This window comes from Typha angustifolia, chromosome 13, assembly GCF_048772165.1.
Source record: "Typha angustifolia cultivar Huaian chromosome 13, ASM4877216v1, whole genome shotgun sequence".
Lineage (NCBI taxonomy): Eukaryota > Viridiplantae > Streptophyta > Magnoliopsida > Poales > Typhaceae > Typha > Typha angustifolia.
In genome coordinates this window covers 16,478,471-16,496,209 of record NC_133251.1, presented here as the reverse complement: position 1 = coordinate 16,496,209, position 17,739 = coordinate 16,478,471, and the positions used below count along the sequence as shown (strand labels likewise).

At 37.3% G+C, this 17,739-nt stretch overlaps 3 protein-coding genes across 3 annotated transcripts; 2 read left to right on the top strand and 1 right to left on the bottom strand.

The window, feature by feature from the left end:
* Positions 1-3,260: 3,260 nt before the first annotated feature.
* Positions 3,261-8,351, top strand: LOC140774757 (serine/threonine-protein kinase 52-like). The gene is made up of 6 exons (XM_073117859.1): positions 3,261-3,700; positions 5,779-5,900; positions 6,441-6,637; positions 6,793-6,967; positions 7,551-7,685; positions 7,781-8,351. Exons 1-6 carry the CDS (start codon positions 3,454-3,456, stop codon positions 7,988-7,990), a joined length of 1,086 nt encoding a protein of 361 aa, XP_072973960.1. The 5' UTR covers positions 3,261-3,453; the 3' UTR covers positions 7,991-8,351.
* Positions 8,352-8,610: 259 nt separating this feature from the next.
* On the top strand, positions 8,611-12,432 carry LOC140773581 (peptidyl-prolyl cis-trans isomerase CYP38, chloroplastic). Its single transcript, XM_073116212.1, has 7 exons — positions 8,611-8,934; positions 9,772-10,062; positions 10,606-10,805; positions 11,159-11,394; positions 11,631-11,773; positions 11,855-11,926; positions 12,018-12,432. The coding sequence occupies exons 1-7, from the start codon at positions 8,776-8,778 to the stop codon at positions 12,243-12,245; spliced, it is 1,329 nt and encodes a 442-aa protein (XP_072972313.1). The 5' UTR covers positions 8,611-8,775; the 3' UTR covers positions 12,246-12,432.
* Positions 12,433-12,550: 118 nt separating this feature from the next.
* Positions 12,551-15,263, bottom strand: LOC140773582 (uncharacterized). The gene is made up of 7 exons (XM_073116213.1): positions 15,032-15,263; positions 14,267-14,919; positions 13,970-14,189; positions 13,767-13,878; positions 13,496-13,624; positions 13,020-13,113; positions 12,551-12,933 (listed from the first exon to the last, which is right to left on the bottom strand). Exons 3-7 carry the CDS (start codon positions 14,092-14,094, stop codon positions 12,905-12,907), a joined length of 489 nt encoding a protein of 162 aa, XP_072972314.1. The 5' UTR covers positions 14,095-14,189; positions 14,267-14,919; positions 15,032-15,263; the 3' UTR covers positions 12,551-12,904.
* Positions 15,264-17,739: the final 2,476 nt, after the last annotated feature.

Below are 17,739 nucleotides of genomic sequence, written 5' to 3'. Positions count from 1 at the left end.
ATGCATTTCATTTGTGCTGCTGCAATACAAGTACGAGCACGAAACCAAAGCTAGACGCAAGTAAGAATCACGTTTCTTCTATGCCCTTCTGAGCTCGATCAGACATGCCAATACCTTTTATATAGCATGACATCTTCATAAGAAATCATCTCTCTTGAACTACCTTACTTGGGTCCATCAACCACCCAACCAACGCACAGAGCAAGCTAGTAGCAGAGGAACGACTACAAGTTGCTCGACGAAATGCGTGTATAGGAATCGAAGTATTTTTAATTTGTTAGCTACATCTTCTTTAACTCATGCCAGTTCCAACTGGGGCGGTTGATGCTTTATACGAGAGTGTTCATAATCTTTGGCAGGAGTTGGCCTCTGGGCCTCCACAGAAAAATCGAGTATTCCCAGTTCTAGAGGACTGTGCTAGTGATCTGACCACAAAACTGGCACAATTGCCAAGGTTTTGAGAGTGAGAGATAAGGCGTAGGGCATAAAAGAATCCTGATCTTATGTTTACATATACGCATGCATATATATGAACATAGTTCTCTTTTAGCCTGTAGGATATATTGATTACAAACACTACCAAATTGATTTCTTTGGATATTATTTCCTGCTGGTAAGGGAAGTGTCCTCCAATAGCTGCATTACCATGTCCACACGCAAAGGTACCTAGTACGTGAAATAATATCACATAAATACCACTTTACTGTGGTTGTTTTTTACTCATTAGTACGTAATAAGTTCGTTAATTTGGACCCCATGGCTTAATAGCCAACCTTCTTTTTTCAGCCTACTGTGTGTGTGTGTGTGTGTGTATATATATATATATATATATGCATGTTTGCAGTAATCTGTAGCACTATTTCTCCACCAAATTAAATAGCATGCTGGTGGACTCTCAGACCTTGAATGGGTTGTTTGAGGTTGAGGGACAATGTATATCAATAAATGTAGCTTTAATTTCCAGTCCTATCCAGTATCAACCCATTTATAGTATAAGTCTCATTAAATTCACAATTCAAACATAGATATATTAAGGGTTTCTCTTCTGGGTGTACCCCCTCAAAAATCTCTCTTTTTTATTTTGGTAAATTCAAAACTCTCTGTTTCCTTCTATATCCTTCTAACTTTCGTTTTAAAATTTGAACAATTTAATATATGAAAGAGATTACTATTCCCTTTATTACGAGTAATGCATGCAAAAAAACAACAAAGATATTTTTGTCCTTCACTACTAAATGGATCATGGGCTTGGCCCAATCATAACTTGGGCTTCAATACTTTGGGTTTTATTCATCATCTAAGAGATAGAATAAGGCCTATTAATGAAGAAAAGTTATCTGGGCCTCTTGGGTTTGTCATCCACATACCATTTATTACTTTACTACTACCTACATTTGATTAATAACTGCACAACACCAAAGACCTCGTTTATATATCCGTATCATAAGTTTTAATCTTCAAATATATTTATTGGACTTGGGATCAAGAACTCGGTACTTGGACTGTTGGGCATGATGTTTTTGAGTTATTTTATAGCTGAAACATTAATTACGAATCCATAAGTATGGACACCATTTACATATATTCGCTCAATTTTAGGTTGATGCCATATCGATGCGTCTTGGAATTTGTATGTTTGACCCAATTCAATGTGATTTAATTTGTTTGAAAATTAATTAAAACTATAGTTTAAGTTAAGCTATAAATTTAATTAGCCGACATGATCCAACCCAACCTTTCCCCGAGATTTAATGACACGCACATGTTTAGTCGCGAGCCCAGACATTTTTTGTGGGCCTTTGGAAGGACCAACCCGGTCTTGTCTGATTCGGGTCGCACCGGTCCGACCGCAGGGATTTCTGCGATAGGGTACCTGGCGCCTTCTGATTGGTTAGCCACCTCAGTTGATCGAGTTGTACCAACTTTTCCTACTTCTGAGGCTCCACGCGATCTTATGGCCGGTCGGACCAAGGTCTAGAACATTGATATCGTTACGCCTATCCTTATGAATAGCACCCCTTATCAGGGAGAAACATATACAAATATTCTGGTTTTAATATGTTTCTTCCAATTGGGAAATTTTAAGGCTAGAGATGTAAATGATGGTACATTTAAGGGTTTGAATATGTATGCATCATCTAGGTTTTGACTTAAATTATAAATACAAATGTCATTAATAGAGATAAAAAAATAACCTAAATATATATTCAAAGTGAGTTTTAAATGACTTAGTAACACAAAATAAAAGTATATAGAATTAAAATAATGTTAGAATGGTAGAGGAGTCTAAATTGATATTTTACATATTCGCATCATCATTTAAACTTAGTATAGCTTTTAAATTAAAAAAGATATAAATATATGAAACTTTGATAGATAATTTAAAGGGTGTAGAAATTTTTTACACGGATTATATATCAAATAAATGTGACCCATATAATAGAATCTATCACAAGTAATAGTCGACAACTCCGTTAGTGTAACGAGTTCTTTCTATCCTTCTTGATTGTTGCTCATTCTATTATTCTTTCTTTATGTCTTTCCACATCATTTCTCTTTTTTGCTTTTTTTGCTTCCTTACTCAGTCATCTTATTTAAAGTCTTTGTTAGTCATAAGTCTTATAGTCGCTCTTTATTGGATTCATATCGCTCTATTATTATTTTCAAGTTTGGCCATTTCTCCGTATCAGATTTATATATATTTTGTTTTCTTCTGTTTTATTGTATGTCTCTATTGTAGATCAGAGAATCTATTATTCAGCTTTCTCGAAGATTTATAAGGTTGCGTTTTCAACTATTAAATCACGATAGAACCACATGCTAATTTTTAGCATCTTACTTTTATAAAGCATCTATTATTGTACTTCAGGTTGTGTATTTCGTTTATGACTCAAAGCTTAATATCTTATTTCTTTTTGTAATATTATTTTTTATTATAATCAAGTGTAGGACTTTGTATAAAGAATAATATTATGTATTAGACTATATTCTCAATTTTAATAAAACACTCTACCCGTAGGCCTTTTCCAAGAAAGAAGAATGGTTGTAACTTAGTCAAAACTGTACTGAGAAGGTGATAAAAAATAAAGTTTGAGTAATATAACGGCAAAATTTATTTTTGCCCTAAATTTTATTAAGGGAAAAAAAGATGGTTTAAAATGGTTATTCTAATAAAATCGACGACAAAAAAGTGAAGTGTGAGAATAGCAGCACTGTTCATTCAAAAAGGTAGTAAGACCCCAAGTTGATCAATGCCACGTTGCGTCGAGGCAATCCATGTGCTCACAGTCACATGGTACAGAGGAGAGAAGTGGAGAAGACGGAGTGAGGAGAGAAGAAGAGTAGCAACAGTAGCTCCCAAGTCCAAGTACCATCCAAGCTATAGAAGCAAACACTGAAGGAGGAGGAGGAGGAGGAGGAGGAGGAAGAAGAGAAAAGAGGAGAGAGAGAGAGATGAAGGAAGGAGGAGATGGGTTTGTGAGGGCAGACCAGATAGATCTGAAGAGCCTGGACGAGCAACTAGAGAGGCATCTTAGCCGGGCATGGACCATGGAGAAGAAGAAAGAGGAGGACAAGAGCGGGAGTAAAGAGAGGGAGGAGTGGGAGATCGATCCTTCGAAGTTGATCATCAAAGGGGTCATCGCCAGGGGAACCTTCGGCACCGTTCATAGAGGAATCTACGATGGCCTTGATGTTGCAGGTGAGATGAAAGAGCTATCTTTTTAGTGTTTCTTGATACCTAAGTGGATCGATTGCAATAGTCACGTATCTGTTTGATGAATTGCCCCTTCCACTCTTCCCATGATTTTTAGATACCCAATTGGGCTTTTTGGATTTCAATTGGCAATTTTCAAGTTCTAATTTTTGCATGTTAAAGTGCATCAGTTTTTGAGAAGCATAAAAAGAAAAACTAATGCACTGCCAGTTTTTGATGATTCTGTAGGAAATTTGTAACTAAGGATGGTTTCTAGTTTTTTTTTTTTGTTCAAATTTAAAAGAAGAGCTGATGAATAGCTAGTTAAACATTTCTGGCAATATAATTGCCGAAACATCAAAGCGAATGATCTCAGAGGAGTCAGGAGGGGCAGAACCCATATCAGCCTGACAGATCCACCTACCCGTATGTTTTTTCCATAACCCACAAGCCAATCAGCTACCGGATTCTGCTCCCTGTAAACATGGGTAAGCTCAAAATTACTAAAGCTGATTCTGTAAAAAAAAAAAAATTTCCTTTACTTGTCGTGATATTTTCATATGCGGCTTAAAATTCAAGTACTTCTAGAGGATATTCCTTTTCTTTTTTCTTTTAGCAAATTGTACTTTAGATTGTGGTAGATTCTGGTTGGGCCTTTTTTTCTTTTCCCTCTCTGTCTATGTGGAGGCCTCTGAGTCTCCCTAGTTGCTTTTATCTTTTAGGTTTCATGTGGTAGGCTGCAATCCGTGACTTAAAATAGGTAAGGTCTCTTTTGGAACTTTCATGTGATCCCATTCAACTATTGTCTGGTAGTAAGTGTGGTTTGGTACTTTTCTTGTGATACCATGAGGATAGAAGATAAAAAGCGGTCAAATTAAGATATGAAGAGAAAAGTTGCAAAAGGTGGACTTCTTTTTGGGGGTTGGAGTAATGGGGAGGGTGGAAGAAGAATAAGATGTGGAATTTGAGAAAGCTGAATCTATACCAAAGACAAATCAAAGTTTGAGTGAGACAGGAATTACAGTTACATAAAAGGGGCTCGTGTTCACGGTAGAACTTTGATATAATCAGATACGATACATATTTAATCATTAGTTTATGTTTCTATATACTGTCTACATATATCAATACATGCACAAGAGCTATTTCAAGTGGAGTTCTAGTGAATTAAGATCGGCTCAAGCTCAGATTATCTCTAACTCTTCAAGCCAGCCCAAGACAAGTAAAAACTTAAATTGAGCTTGAGCAGCTCTCATGTTGCTAAGCTCATATGACACAGCTGCTGCCTACTAGCTTTCATTGCTGTAGGTAAGTTAGTTGCATGGATGTAATCCAAAATTTGTAAATCAAGTGCTTCGAAGCTCCGGTAATAGGGAATGTGCAGCTCAGTGTTGTTGTGCTCCACAATTTGTTTCATTCACATTGTTAGTTTTAACGTTTGAAACAGTACACTACTTTTAATGGGATTCTGAATTCTTGATTTTGGAAGAGATATATAAATCTCCAGAAAGGAGTTTCAAGATGGGAGATTCACAGTGGCGTGGTAGCATTCCTGTTAATAGTTTTGACTTTGCAATTGCAAGGTTACCACTTGCATTCCATCCTCACTGCTAACATTTAATTATCACTGTTGTAAATATTAGATGATAAACCTTGTAAGACCATATAAAGGTTTCAATTCAACATGCAATTGCTTGGCTTTTGCTGGATGTAGCTCCACCTTTTATGGGAAGTGATTGACACTTTTCATAGTTTGATAATTCAACATAAGTTTTTCAGCCCATTTCTGCAAATGCATAACTTCAAATGTGAGTATACTGATCCTCATGAAGCAGTTTATTTGTACATTTGTTTTTCTCATTTTTCTCCTTTGTACTCATTATTTTTGTGGGCAGTGCATTTCTCCTCATAAAATCTAGTTTATTCAATGGTAGATACAGAATCTTCCCACATTTTTTTCCTTAGTATTAATCAGACTATAAATAAAAGAAAATTCTGGTTATAATTCTCCTATTTCAATGTGAACTGCTATGAGATCGTATGAACTATTATAATTGTTATTAGTTTATTATTACTATTTTCAGTGAAGTTGCTTGACTGGGGAGAAGAGGGTAACAGAACAGAAGCTGAAATTGCTGCACTAAGGACAGCTTTTTCTCAGGAGGTTGCTGTTTGGCATAAGCTTGATCACCCAAATGTAACTAAGGTAGTCCTTCATTGCATTGTTTATTTGTTTTCCAACAACTTTATCTGGTACTGAATCTTCAGTTACTTGGAATTTAAACGTAAGCAATGTTTCACATATTTCTGAAACAAATGAGAATGGAAATAGGAAGTTTCTTAGAAGTTTAATGTAAGCAATGTTTCACATATTTCTGAAACAAATGGGAATGGAAATAGGAAATGGCAACATAGATATTAAAACTTAAACCAAGAGACTAAAGAGCCAGTACCTTAAAGGTCATTAGTATATATCGTGCTTAATAAGTCGTATATACGAGCTCGAGTTTCTATTTTCATTCTTTTCCCTCTTAAAAGAAATATCTGGGGTAAGAACATTGTTTATCAACTTGAATTAAGGGGCCCTTTTTCTGTATTTAGTGAACCAGTAAATCTAGCAGAATGGAATTCTGGAACCTACACTTTCTTCTTAAGCATTGTATTTAATTTTGTCTTCCTTTTCTTTTCTTTACTTCTTCTTCCCTCTAGTGGCAACCTAACATTAACTTTGAACTTCTTTTAACAGTTCGTAGGAGCTACAGTTGGTGCAAGAGATCTAAGTATACAAGCAGAAAATGGACATATTAGCATGCCAAGTAACGTCTGTTGTGTTGTGGTTGAATATCTTCCTGGAGGTGCACTGAAACAATTTCTTATTAAAAATCACAGAAGAAAGCTAGCCTTTAAGGTTGTTGTCCAACTGGCTCTAGATATTGCAAGAGGGTGAGTAGCACTATATCTGTATTTGGTTAATCATAACATGGCTTGCTCCTCTTTCTTTCCAATTGCTTATCAGATTCTTTTCTAGATTTAGCCTTTCAAGTCCTTGCTTTTTGGAAAAAAATTAAAAATTAAAGTGCTTTTACTTCTTTCCACAGATTAAGTTATCTTCATTCAAAGAAGATCGTGCACCGTGATGTGAAGACAGAGAATATGCTTCTTGACAAAACAAGGACTGTAAAAATTGCTGATTTTGGTGTTGCTCGAATTGAGGCTCAAAATCCCAATGACATGACTGGAGAGACAGGAACGCTTGGTTACATGGCACCTGAGGTATACCATCCTTTAGTAGGACCTACTTACATATTTATTTATTTATTTTTAACCTTTTGGCATCTTAGCACAAATACCACAACGAAAAAGTTTGATCAGACTATTCATCTTCCTTTTTAAAGAATGCACGGATTTTTCTATATATGGAAGAGTTGATTTTATTTTATTTAGTATTTGAAGAACCTTTAAATTTGCAGACCACACAGCTCAACAATGTACTAATGTTCAGCATTTTATTTTCACATCCAAAAAATTGACCATGTCTGACTTACCAATATACCAGCGAACATAATTTATTCGGGATTCGAAGTATCCTATATTAATAGACCAACATAACCAGATTCTATTTTGTCAGGAAGTTTCTTGAATGTTCTTAAGGTCTTTCTACGGTTTCAAAGGATGCAAATAATGAGAAAGGAATGCATAAGGCATAGTCTTATGAGTAGTTTATTGACTAGTGTCATATTTGCCTTCTGGCTCTAGTGCTGATTGTTTGCTTCAAATTGTTTTTATCATTACTTGTGTTGTCTTATTTGTACTTGGTATCTATGACCAGTAACTCATCATCAAAAATTAATCGCAGGTCCTCAATGGCAATCCTTACAACAGGAAATGTGATGTGTATAGCTTTGGAATTTGCTTATGGGAGATATACTGCTGTGATATGCCATATCCTGATCTGAGCTTCTCAGAGATTACATCTGCAGTTGTTCGGCAGGTATTCCTTTGCTTCTACTTGCCTTGCATCATGACTGCTAGAAAGAATGATGTTGATTAGACAAAGATTTTTTCACTAACTTCCTAATACCTCAGAACTTGAGGCCAGAGATACCACGCTGTTGTCCAAGCTCTTTTATCAACGTGATGAAGAGATGCTGGGATGCAAACCCTGACAAGCGACCGGAGATGGATGAGGTGGTCGCCTTGCTGGAGGCAATCGACACATCAAAGGGCGGAGGTATGATCCCACCTGATCAGGCCCAAGGATGTCTTTCATGCTTCCGTAAGCGCCGAGGCCCTTGATGAATCTGGCTAGCACATTCGCACCTAGTGATCGCTGTTCAAAGCATTGATCGGTAGTCTGAGTTGTATTCTTCGCAGCTGCTCCTTATTAAGCCCAAGAGCTCTATGATGTGAAATTTTTTTTTCCATCTTTTGTGTATATCAATTCTTGACTATCAGTTTAGAATTGACCAGACGTTCCAGTTGTGCTGTTCTGTGCTGTGCTGTGGTGTAAGATAATATTGTATTTGGCTATTTCAGTTCACTGCACTGTCTGTTATTATTCTTGTATATTAGAAAGACTGAACGTGTTACAACTCTATAGAACTTAAACAGATGAAATCGGTTGCAATCAAAGTAACTCGATTACATGATTATCGATTATTGATGTCATTACTTCTATTCGTCATGTCGATACTATATATAGCATTATTGGATTGATGATGTGGTGGTAGGCAAATGTTGTTCTTCTAGCTTTCGTCTATTTGCCGATTAACTCCTCTCCTTTTTATGATATTGTGGATGAGGACACTCGGCAGTCATCAGTCTGAGAGAAATTATTATAATAATAACAACAATTATAACGATAAGAAGAGAAAAGGGAGGAAATCCGTTTACTTATCCTCTCTTTCGAGAGTCGAGACATCTTATCCTATCCGTGTGGATAGCCGGTGCGCTCTTTTATTCGCTGCCACTGTCCTCCACCTTATCCAACCTCCCTCTCCTCCAACACCAACGCCCGTCGTCACCGACGCCAAAACCCTAGAATTCTTCACCCATCACCTCCTCAAAAGCCTAAACCCTTCATGGCCGCTCTCCTCTCCTGCCATTGCTGCCCTTCTCCCGCCTTCACTAAACCCTCCCTCGCCGCCGCGAGGAGCTGCCTCGATGGCCGGCGGAGACACCGGATTGGCTTCCGCTGCTCTTCGTCGAGGTTTAGTCTGCTCGGTTTCGGCGGGGAAGAGGTAAGATCTCACTATAGGGGTAGATTGTGAGCGTTATGGCTTTAAAAAAAAGGCGGAATTTTGATGAAATGAGGCAAATTGTTGTTCAGTTCTTTCTCGGAGTAGTAGTGATGGCAAGATGATGCTTTATTTTATGATAGTTGACTCTTTCTCTTGTTGCTTCATCTGGAGTCCTGAGCAATATAATGCTAATAAATTTCTTTATAGTTTCAACGAGTAAGCCGAGGGGATTTTTTTGCGTATCACCACTTACGTTATTAGCTTATTGCGAGAATCACGTCCGATCTTTACCTACTTGCAAATTGGCCCTTTATTCAAATATTAGGCAAATTAAGAAATAGTAATATTTAGATAATATCCCTTCTAACCTGATTGCTAACGACAAAGGTAATCTGTTGTAGAACAATTTGCATATGCAATAGGTAGAAAGAAAAGTTTCCACTATAAGTCGATATTCAATAATGCAGGTAGTCACCTGCAAAAGAAAACATAAATGTTCTCTTTATTTCCATGTCTTGTGTCTTAGCTGATAGAGTTGTCAGGTTATGCTTTAAATTTCTAGTTGGTAAATATTGAAATGAGGCACAAAGCAGTAATTAATCATGATTTTTCTAGTTATATTCCTGAGAGAACTGAATGTCTTAATAGCATATTGTTCCTCCTATTTATTGTTGATCAGAATGTAAAGACCTTTCTTAACTCCAGTTGATTAGTTACCTTCACAACGTTATTCTGTATGTTCTGTAAGATTCACTCTTTTTTTACTTTTGACTTTGGTTTCTGTTGTGTTCTTTCTGACTAATGGCTTCTTTCCTTCGTCTTTTCTACATTTGGCAGAAGGAGAAATCTTTTAACCTGAAAGAATGTGCAATTTCTATAGCACTGGCAATTGGACTAGTTACAGGTGTACCAACATTAGGATGGCCAGCACATGCTTCCCCTATCAACCCTGCATTACCTGATGTCTCAGTTCTGATCTCTGGTCCACCAATTAAGGATCCTGGTGCCTTGCTGAGATATGCTTTGCCTATCAACAATAAAGCCATCCGAGAAGTCCAAAAGCCGCTTGAGGATGTAACTGAGAGTCTTAAGGTTGCTGGTGTCAGGGCATTGGATTCTGTTGAAAGGGTAAGTAGAGGCAACTTAAATTACTCCATGGACTTACCCTATTTTCTTTTAACTTTGTAGGCAAATGATTAGCCTTATCTAGCTGAATCATGTCTCTAGATTTGCACTTGTGCAACAACTTAATGTGTGTTGTCAGTGTTATTCAAGGATATTTCATGTCATGTTTCTCTCTAACTCAAATGGACAGAATAAATAATACAATGGCATACAAGCCTTTAGCACAACTTTTTTTAAGTTAGCTATATGGATATTTTTCCTCACCACTCTGTTTCAAACATCCAAGTTTAGCACTATCATTTCCTTTATTTTTCACCTCTCAAGTTGACAGTGACTATAATATGTTGTTGAGAAAACTATGACAATGGATCGATGAAGACATGCCATATTAGATGCTTGCACTAGTATTGAATCATTCATTCATTTTGAACAAATTCCTGTAGTTTGTCGAATGTATCCGTAGTTCTCTAACTTTTCACTTTCAGACAACTTGATTGTGAAGGTCACAATTATGTTCTCATGTGGATTTGTCATTATTACTGGCAGAACACGAGGCAGGCATCTCGTGCTCTAAGCCAAGGTAAAAATTTGATTCTAGCTGGTGTTGCTGAGTCAAAGAAAGCAGATGCAGAGGAATCGTTGGACAAGCTGTCAGTCGGATTGGAAGAGCTCCAACGAATTGTAGAAGAAAGGAATAGGGATGCAGTGGCACCAAAACAGAAGGAACTTCTACAATATGTTGGAAGGTGGCAAATGTTTTTTTCCTCATTTGAGTAATAACAAGATAATAATAGTTGAACTACATAATTCATGTTAAAACTTGAAAGTTCTCTCCTATATTTGCAATGCCTTGTTTATCCTGTAGAGATTAATACTGCTTGGTATCATTTTCACATGATAAGTCTACTCCAAAGCACTGAAATACTCTCTCTATATATCACTTCCTGATATGAAATGATTAGGATCACTGATGATGTTCCTGGTGTGCCGTATCCGGCACTAAATCACTTAGGAAAAGCCTTCTCAAAAGCACAGTTCTCATTTATATCCTTGTCATTGACTGCAGCTGAGATCTTCCTGGGACATTGCATTTCTGCAGTGTAGAAGAAGATATGGTAGATGGTTTCCCCTATGAAGTGCCTGAAGAATACAGCAATATGCCACTTTTGAAAGGAAGGGCAACTGTGGATATGAAGGTCAAAGTTAAAGACAATCCGAATGTACAGGACTGTATCTTTCGCATTGTTTTGGATGGGTATAATGCTCCGGTGACAGCAGGAAATTTCTTAGACTTAGTGGAAAGGCACTTCTATGATGGCATGGAAATCCAAAGAGGTACTGCACTACATGTTTAGACTAGTTCAATTGAAACTTACATCTGGTGCATGATTAACGATATTGTGATACACACTCATCTTCCAACGAATCCCTGAGAGATTATGCACAACATCAGATATACATATATGCATGCATATCATTTCCCTTTATTACTGTCTTTCTTGTGCACCTCATAATAGCTGCATATCTATTTTAATCTGAAATTCTATAATGTTGGCTTGGCTTTTCTCCAGCTGATGGCTTTGTGGTTCAAACTGGAGATCCTGAGGGGCCTGCTGAGGGTTTCATTGATCCGAGTACTGAAAAAGTTCGTAATATACCTCTTGAACTCATGGTTATTGGAGACAAATCGCCAGTTTATGGTGCAACACTTGAAGTAAGTTGCTTTGTAGTATAGACTTATTTTGGTTTTCTAGTATGATGATTGTGTTTTCATGTTCATTTTATTCTGTTTTAGGAACTTGGCCTATACAAAGCTCAAACAAGGCTTCCTTTTAATGCATTTGGAACAATGGCGATGGCTAGAGAGGTAAGTCATTTGGAGCTCGTCAATCTTAGGAGATATATGAAACTGTGAATCAGATCCTTACTTGTATAATTCCATTGTCGACTTGAAACAGGAATTTGATAACAATTCTGGTTCCAGCCAAATCTTTTGGCTTCTGAAAGAAAGTGAACTGACACCAAGCAATGCCAATATATTGGATGGTCGGTATGCAGTGTTCGGATACGTAACTGAGAACGAGGACTACCTAGCAGATCTCAAGGTTGGAGATGTCATCGAATCTATCCAAGTTGTCTCAGGCCTTGAAAATCTTGTCAATCCAAGCTATAAGATTGTAGGATAAGTGAAACACCATTGGTAATTTGGTCTTGTGATGGCCCATTTTTTTCACCCGATTCTCCTGATTTCTGTGTAAACCTTTGAGCTTCTAAATAGCCTCGTGATGCATGAGGTTCTTTTTTTTTTCTTCTCCTTTCGAATATGTGAACATTTTGACAGTTCTTTCAAATATTAGAGATTCTTAATGTCTATGAGAGCACTCTTCTATTTACTTGCACACTAGCTTGTATGCTGATGCTAAAATATACAGCTATGCGAGAGCATCTTAGTCCTTTCAATTGAAATATTGAGATAAAATCTCTAACATTAAGATTATTGGAATATTTTGAAACGATTGTCAAACATTACCTTTCCCCTTCTCTCCCTCTTTTTTGGTCTGAGAGAATCCATAAAATAACAAGATGTCCAGTAAAACCAAATCGATGACAAAGTTTGGGGCAAAAGCATTACAGCTTTTGAATTGATAACATCAGACACATAGTAAGTAGTTAAACAAGATGCTGTACATAAGAAGAACAAAGTGAGACATTACGGACTTTGGTATTGAAGCTGATGATGCCATGGTTACTTTCCATAACCTCGAAGCTTTCCTAAGCTGAGTCTTATCCCACAAAGCTTCCAATAGTTGTCCGGAGAGGCATCTTCAACAACAATTTGCTTCTTCTATCTTTCGATATTTGAAACTCCAGGCTCTGTAAGAAAGCAATTCAAGGTTTTCCGGAGTAAGCTTACTGTGTTAAAATGACTATCGTGTTGCAATAGCTACATTAACTCGTACCATCAGAAACTTCGCCATCTTCCTCGCGAAGATCATACTCGACCACTAGACCAAGGTTGTCGACAAATTTGTGATACACAAGACAACCTGCACACTGGTTAGATGGTGCTGTTAATAGCATGTATCATCAGCAGAGTTGCACAAGAGCGCGAAGTGGATTCATAAGCTAGTGAACAATACTATCCAACGTATGCAGTTCACATGCAATTAAGTATTAACTAATAGATAGTTTTTTTTTTCCTATGATACACATAATCGTCACCCAGAGATGATGGAAAATGTAACACAACATCTCCTAGAAAATGCTCAAATTCATATCAGTGCATTTAAATGATCAATAAACTCATCTAAGAATAAATTTCATGTTTGCTAACATAAGTACAGATCTAGTTCCTCATTCATCAGAATTCAAACATTTTTTCTTTGTTAACCCCTCAGAACTATTCTTGAAACGCATCAGGGTGTGGAAAATTTACCTGTAGAAAGACAGTTCCACGTTCATAGGCTACTCGATTGATGACACGCTTAGTTCTCTCACCGCAGGCATCACATGTGAATTGCACCATCAAGTTTCTTCTAGGAAGCTTTATATCAAAAGTTACCTCCTATAAGTCACAAAAGCTTAACATCATCGAGAAATACAAGGAATCAAGAAGAAAAGGTGTGAACTTTTTTCGCGTCCATATTTCTAAAATATAACCGAACACGCAAAACATCAAACAGTTGGTAGGTAACCAAAGAAACAACCTTGGGCGGGGAATTGGCATCATCCGAGCCGGCATTTTCTGCGGAACTCGTCGTATTCCAACACACTAAGTTCACATTCCTGAGCGCTCTTCGGTGATTAGATATCCGCAGACTTCGAGAGATTGGAGAAAAAGGAAAAAACACATCAAATTCCAAAACCCAATCGAATCAGACCATTAAAACAAGAACGGAATGCAGCTGACGTGGGTATCGACGCCTTAGATTTGGAGGCAGAGATGAGGAATGGAGGAGGAGAACGAGATGGCGAGTTCTTCAAGAAGTTTCGTGGATGCAAATAGCTACAGCTCAACGCTACTACGGCTTCCATCTCTCTCTCTCCTTCGCGTTCCCAGTCGAAACAGCAACGGCTCCGAATCCGATTAAATACCAGGACGCTACTCACCTTCCGGATCCGATAGTCCGCTACTTATCGGGCACGGATTCAGTCAGATCCGATAGTCATATATGAAAACAAATTTAGTACCTTTTTGTAAACTAACCTGATAACCGTAGGGTCCTTTGAATTTGTGCATCTCCTTAGACGCCGTATATGGTGTCAAAGAACTCAACCCCGTTGCCGCTAAAAATAACAATAAAGGGAAAAAAAAAACTCTCTTATTTCTAATCTCTCTCGCCCTCCATACAACTTACGACGGAGATGGAGAAGAGAGAGCGGCGGCATGGTTTTGGTTTTCGACGAGGCTGAAACAGTAATGTGTAGAGAATAAGAGTTAAACTGATATTAGTTAGGAATATTTTAGTAATTTATGTGTGTTTAATTAAGTTGAATAAAAAAAATTAATAGTTTTACTTTAGTAATTAGTATAGAAATTAGTTTGAGATTTTTTTTAAAGTAGGAGAGTAAACTATTTATGAACATAAATAGAGAGAGAGAGATAAAGTATATTCAAACATAAGTATATATTATGAAAGATATAACAATATTAGTTCTACAGTGCGTTAAAAGTCCATACTTTATTGGGCACACCTGAACATCCAACTATAGAGAGTTTAGGATACAATCGCCATAACGGGCGGGAGAAATATAAAATACAAACTCCTTATGCAAGCCAAGCTTATGTGAGATGCCCAACTGCCACGTCACGTGGCCTCCTCTCTAATTCTTTGCTGCTGCTGGTTTTGCACTCTTACCCTGAGACGTTCAAGATGATATATAGAGTTCAAAATACATGGCAATAAATTTAAATAATATTAAATAAATAAATAAATCCCTTTCTGAAAGTAGTAGGAAGAATTTAGACTACCTTCTTCTTGGGCTCTTTGGGCTTCTGTTCAGTCTTCTTCGTGGCCTGCTTAGAGCCCAAAGTTTTGGGCGCAGTAGGCTTGATGGGCCCCTTGGCCTGGCCCAAAACGCCGAGAGGTCTCTCTGCCTTCATTGATGCCATTGTTATTAGAGCTCTCAGGAAGGCTGCAGCTGGCTCAGAGAAGCTTAGGAAGCTGTGTGGACTTGGCTTGGCTTTAGCTCTGGATTACTGGTTTGAGGTACTTATATAGCAGAGGATTAGTTGCAGAATCTTATAAGAGAGAGGTGGCTTGAATAATTGTAGCTTTTTGGATTGGAATACCTGTCAAGCTGAAGCCTTTTCTTTTACATGGAATTAGATGCATGGATGCCACTAGCCAGGAGCATAATTCCATGAAATCAAATAATGGGCCGTGGTTGCATGCAACGTTTGGGGTTCTTGGCTCTCTATGATTGGCTTCCAGACCAATTCAAAGTACTGTGTCAGGTTATTGGTATATATTCTTTGCATCAACTTGACTTACAAGCTGGTGTTGAAGCCCAAACTGTGACTTAATTCGTGTGTAAAAGACGCAGTAATTAACCTCAGACTATCAAATTTACGAGTAAAATGCTACTAAAATGATGATATAGTTGTAGGGGTATTTTGTCTTTTTAATCACCAATGTCAAATTACAATTAGCACCATCCATTATTATGTCGCCTATGTTTGGAAGCATATATGATGACATTATTGATCCAATAATCATATCGTTCTGCCGCTCTGATGCACTTGTAGGTTAATTTACCTTTCTTTCTTTTTTATCATGCTTGTGTCACATCTGACTCTTCTGCAATGCAACTGCCCTGTCCACTGCTTTGGTACTCTAAACCACTGCCCTTAAAATTTTTTATCACTGCGTTTAAGTATTAAAACGTATCATCTTTCTTTTCTTTTTTCCTTTCACTTGACTAGTTATACTTATAGGCAAGGGTTGACCAACTTCCAATGACTAATGTCGTTGTATAGTAGGCAATCAATGCTTGTATTTGTCCATTAAATATACATGAGTTGTTAAAGCCATATATAATAACTATATATTCCTTCTACTTCCTTGTTCCTTCTTCTTCTTCTAGCTGATGTAATCCGTCACCTTTACGTTACATGATGTATATATTCTATCTGCAAACATTTTCTGGAGGATCGACAAGAGACAAAGTCTGCTGCACAAGTGGCAGAAGGCAGCAGCTTTGCCTCCCACCTGTTACAGTACTAGCCCATTGTTTTGATCTCTTCTAAGGTCACCATCATAATGGAGAATATAACTTCGGTCACCTGCATCGCCTGATAGTATTATGTTAGATAACATCTATGCATTTGGAAGAGCAAAAATAATAGCAATAGCATAGTTCTAAGAATTCAACCTAACTGGATATGACTAGGTTGCTTTTATTTTTATTTTTACAAGTACCTAGTTGTTATTAATATTCAACTGTCATTTGATTTGATGTATTTAATCCTAAAGATTAAATAATAAAAAAAGCTAAATTAGTTGTATTGCTTTTATAGATATTATATTAGTTTTCAGGCATATTTAAGAACTATATATATATATATAATAATTCTAGAAAAATTAATAGTCTAATCCAGTGATCTGATGGATGAACCAGTAACTCGGCCGACTCCAACCTTGATAAACACAAACAATCATATATATATATATATATGTGTGTGTGTGTATGGATGTATGTATGTATGCATTGTTGCAGACTCAATAAATGAACTTTGACCAGAAAAAAGAAAGAAAACCTAACGTAGAAACACCCAGAAGAGTGAGAGGAATTGATAGTGCAGCAGTGGCATAGACAGAGGCCATGTTTTGGACCATAGAGACCATCCAAAGGACTGAGAGAGGGAGAGAGAGAGAGCTCTCCTATCAGATCAACAATAGCTGTGCTGCTGCTTGTCTCCTGGACTAGGTGTTCAGTACGGTGGTCGCGTCCTCACCTGCACCTCCCCCTTAGAATTGGTTCCCATGCATGCAAAACCCTATCAATTTTATTAATTTCAATTCACACCTCCCCCGCCCCTACCCGGTCAAAGCTGCCCATTTTGCTTTCTTTTCTCTCCCTTTCCAGACCCCACACATCTTCTTCCCACATCCCAATGGCTGGATTGGACCCAAAATTCTCATCTCTCTCTTTCGATCGCCACTTTTCTTTTTACCGTTTGTTCCCTCCCCCCCAGCTTTCTCTTTCATTCTTTTTATTTTGCATATCACTACCTCCATTTTAAGTTAATCATAAAACAAACTCGTCTTTTTCTTCTTCCGTGTATATTATTTGTTATTGTTAAGGAGATTATAAAAATGTTTTTACCTTCTAAATCTTATTTTTATATTACTATACATGTAATGTTTAACTAAACAAAGACCATTAACACAGATGACAGAATGATTTAAGTAATCCTAAAGATAAAGTTATTTTCTTTTGTTTAAATATATTATTGGCCTTAATATTTGATTTCTTTAAATTAAAAAAAAAATCTCTAGTTATGAAAAGAAGGAGGGCTGCGCAATATGATTAAAATGTAGGTAGTCGTGTGGAAAAAGGGGACCTTATTATTTTAATCTTCAAAACGTTTTGGTGTGTCCGCTCACCATCCTCCTCCCTTGAAAACAACTGAGACACCCACTGACGAAAAGGACTAGAAGCATGGAATATATGAGG

Coding starts and splice junctions, on each gene's coding strand:
- LOC140774757 (XM_073117859.1), top strand. CDS start 3,454: ATGAAGGAAGGAGGAGATGGGTTTGTGAGGGCAGACCAGATAGATCTG. Junction 5,901..6,440: donor ATCACCCAAATGTAACTAAG/GTAGTCCTTCAT, acceptor TTCTTTTAACAG/TTCGTAGGAGCTACAGTTGG. Junction 6,968..7,550: donor TTGGTTACATGGCACCTGAG/GTATACCATCCT, acceptor AATTAATCGCAG/GTCCTCAATGGCAATCCTTA.
- LOC140773581 (XM_073116212.1), top strand. CDS start 8,776: ATGGCCGCTCTCCTCTCCTGCCATTGCTGCCCTTCTCCCGCCTTCACT. Junction 10,806..11,158: donor CTTCTACAATATGTTGGAAG/GTGGCAAATGTT, acceptor GCATTTCTGCAG/TGTAGAAGAAGATATGGTAG. Junction 11,395..11,630: donor TGGCATGGAAATCCAAAGAG/GTACTGCACTAC, acceptor GCTTTTCTCCAG/CTGATGGCTTTGTGGTTCAA.
- LOC140773582 (XM_073116213.1), bottom strand. CDS start 14,094: ATGGAAGCCGTAGTAGCGTTGAGCTGTAGCTATTTGCATCCACGAAAC. Junction 13,625..13,766: donor ATGCCAATTCCCCGCCCAAG/GTTGTTTCTTTG, acceptor TGTGACTTATAG/GAGGTAACTTTTGATATAAA. Junction 13,114..13,495: donor GTGGAACTGTCTTTCTACAG/GTAAATTTTCCA, acceptor CCATCTAACCAG/TGTGCAGGTTGTCTTGTGTA.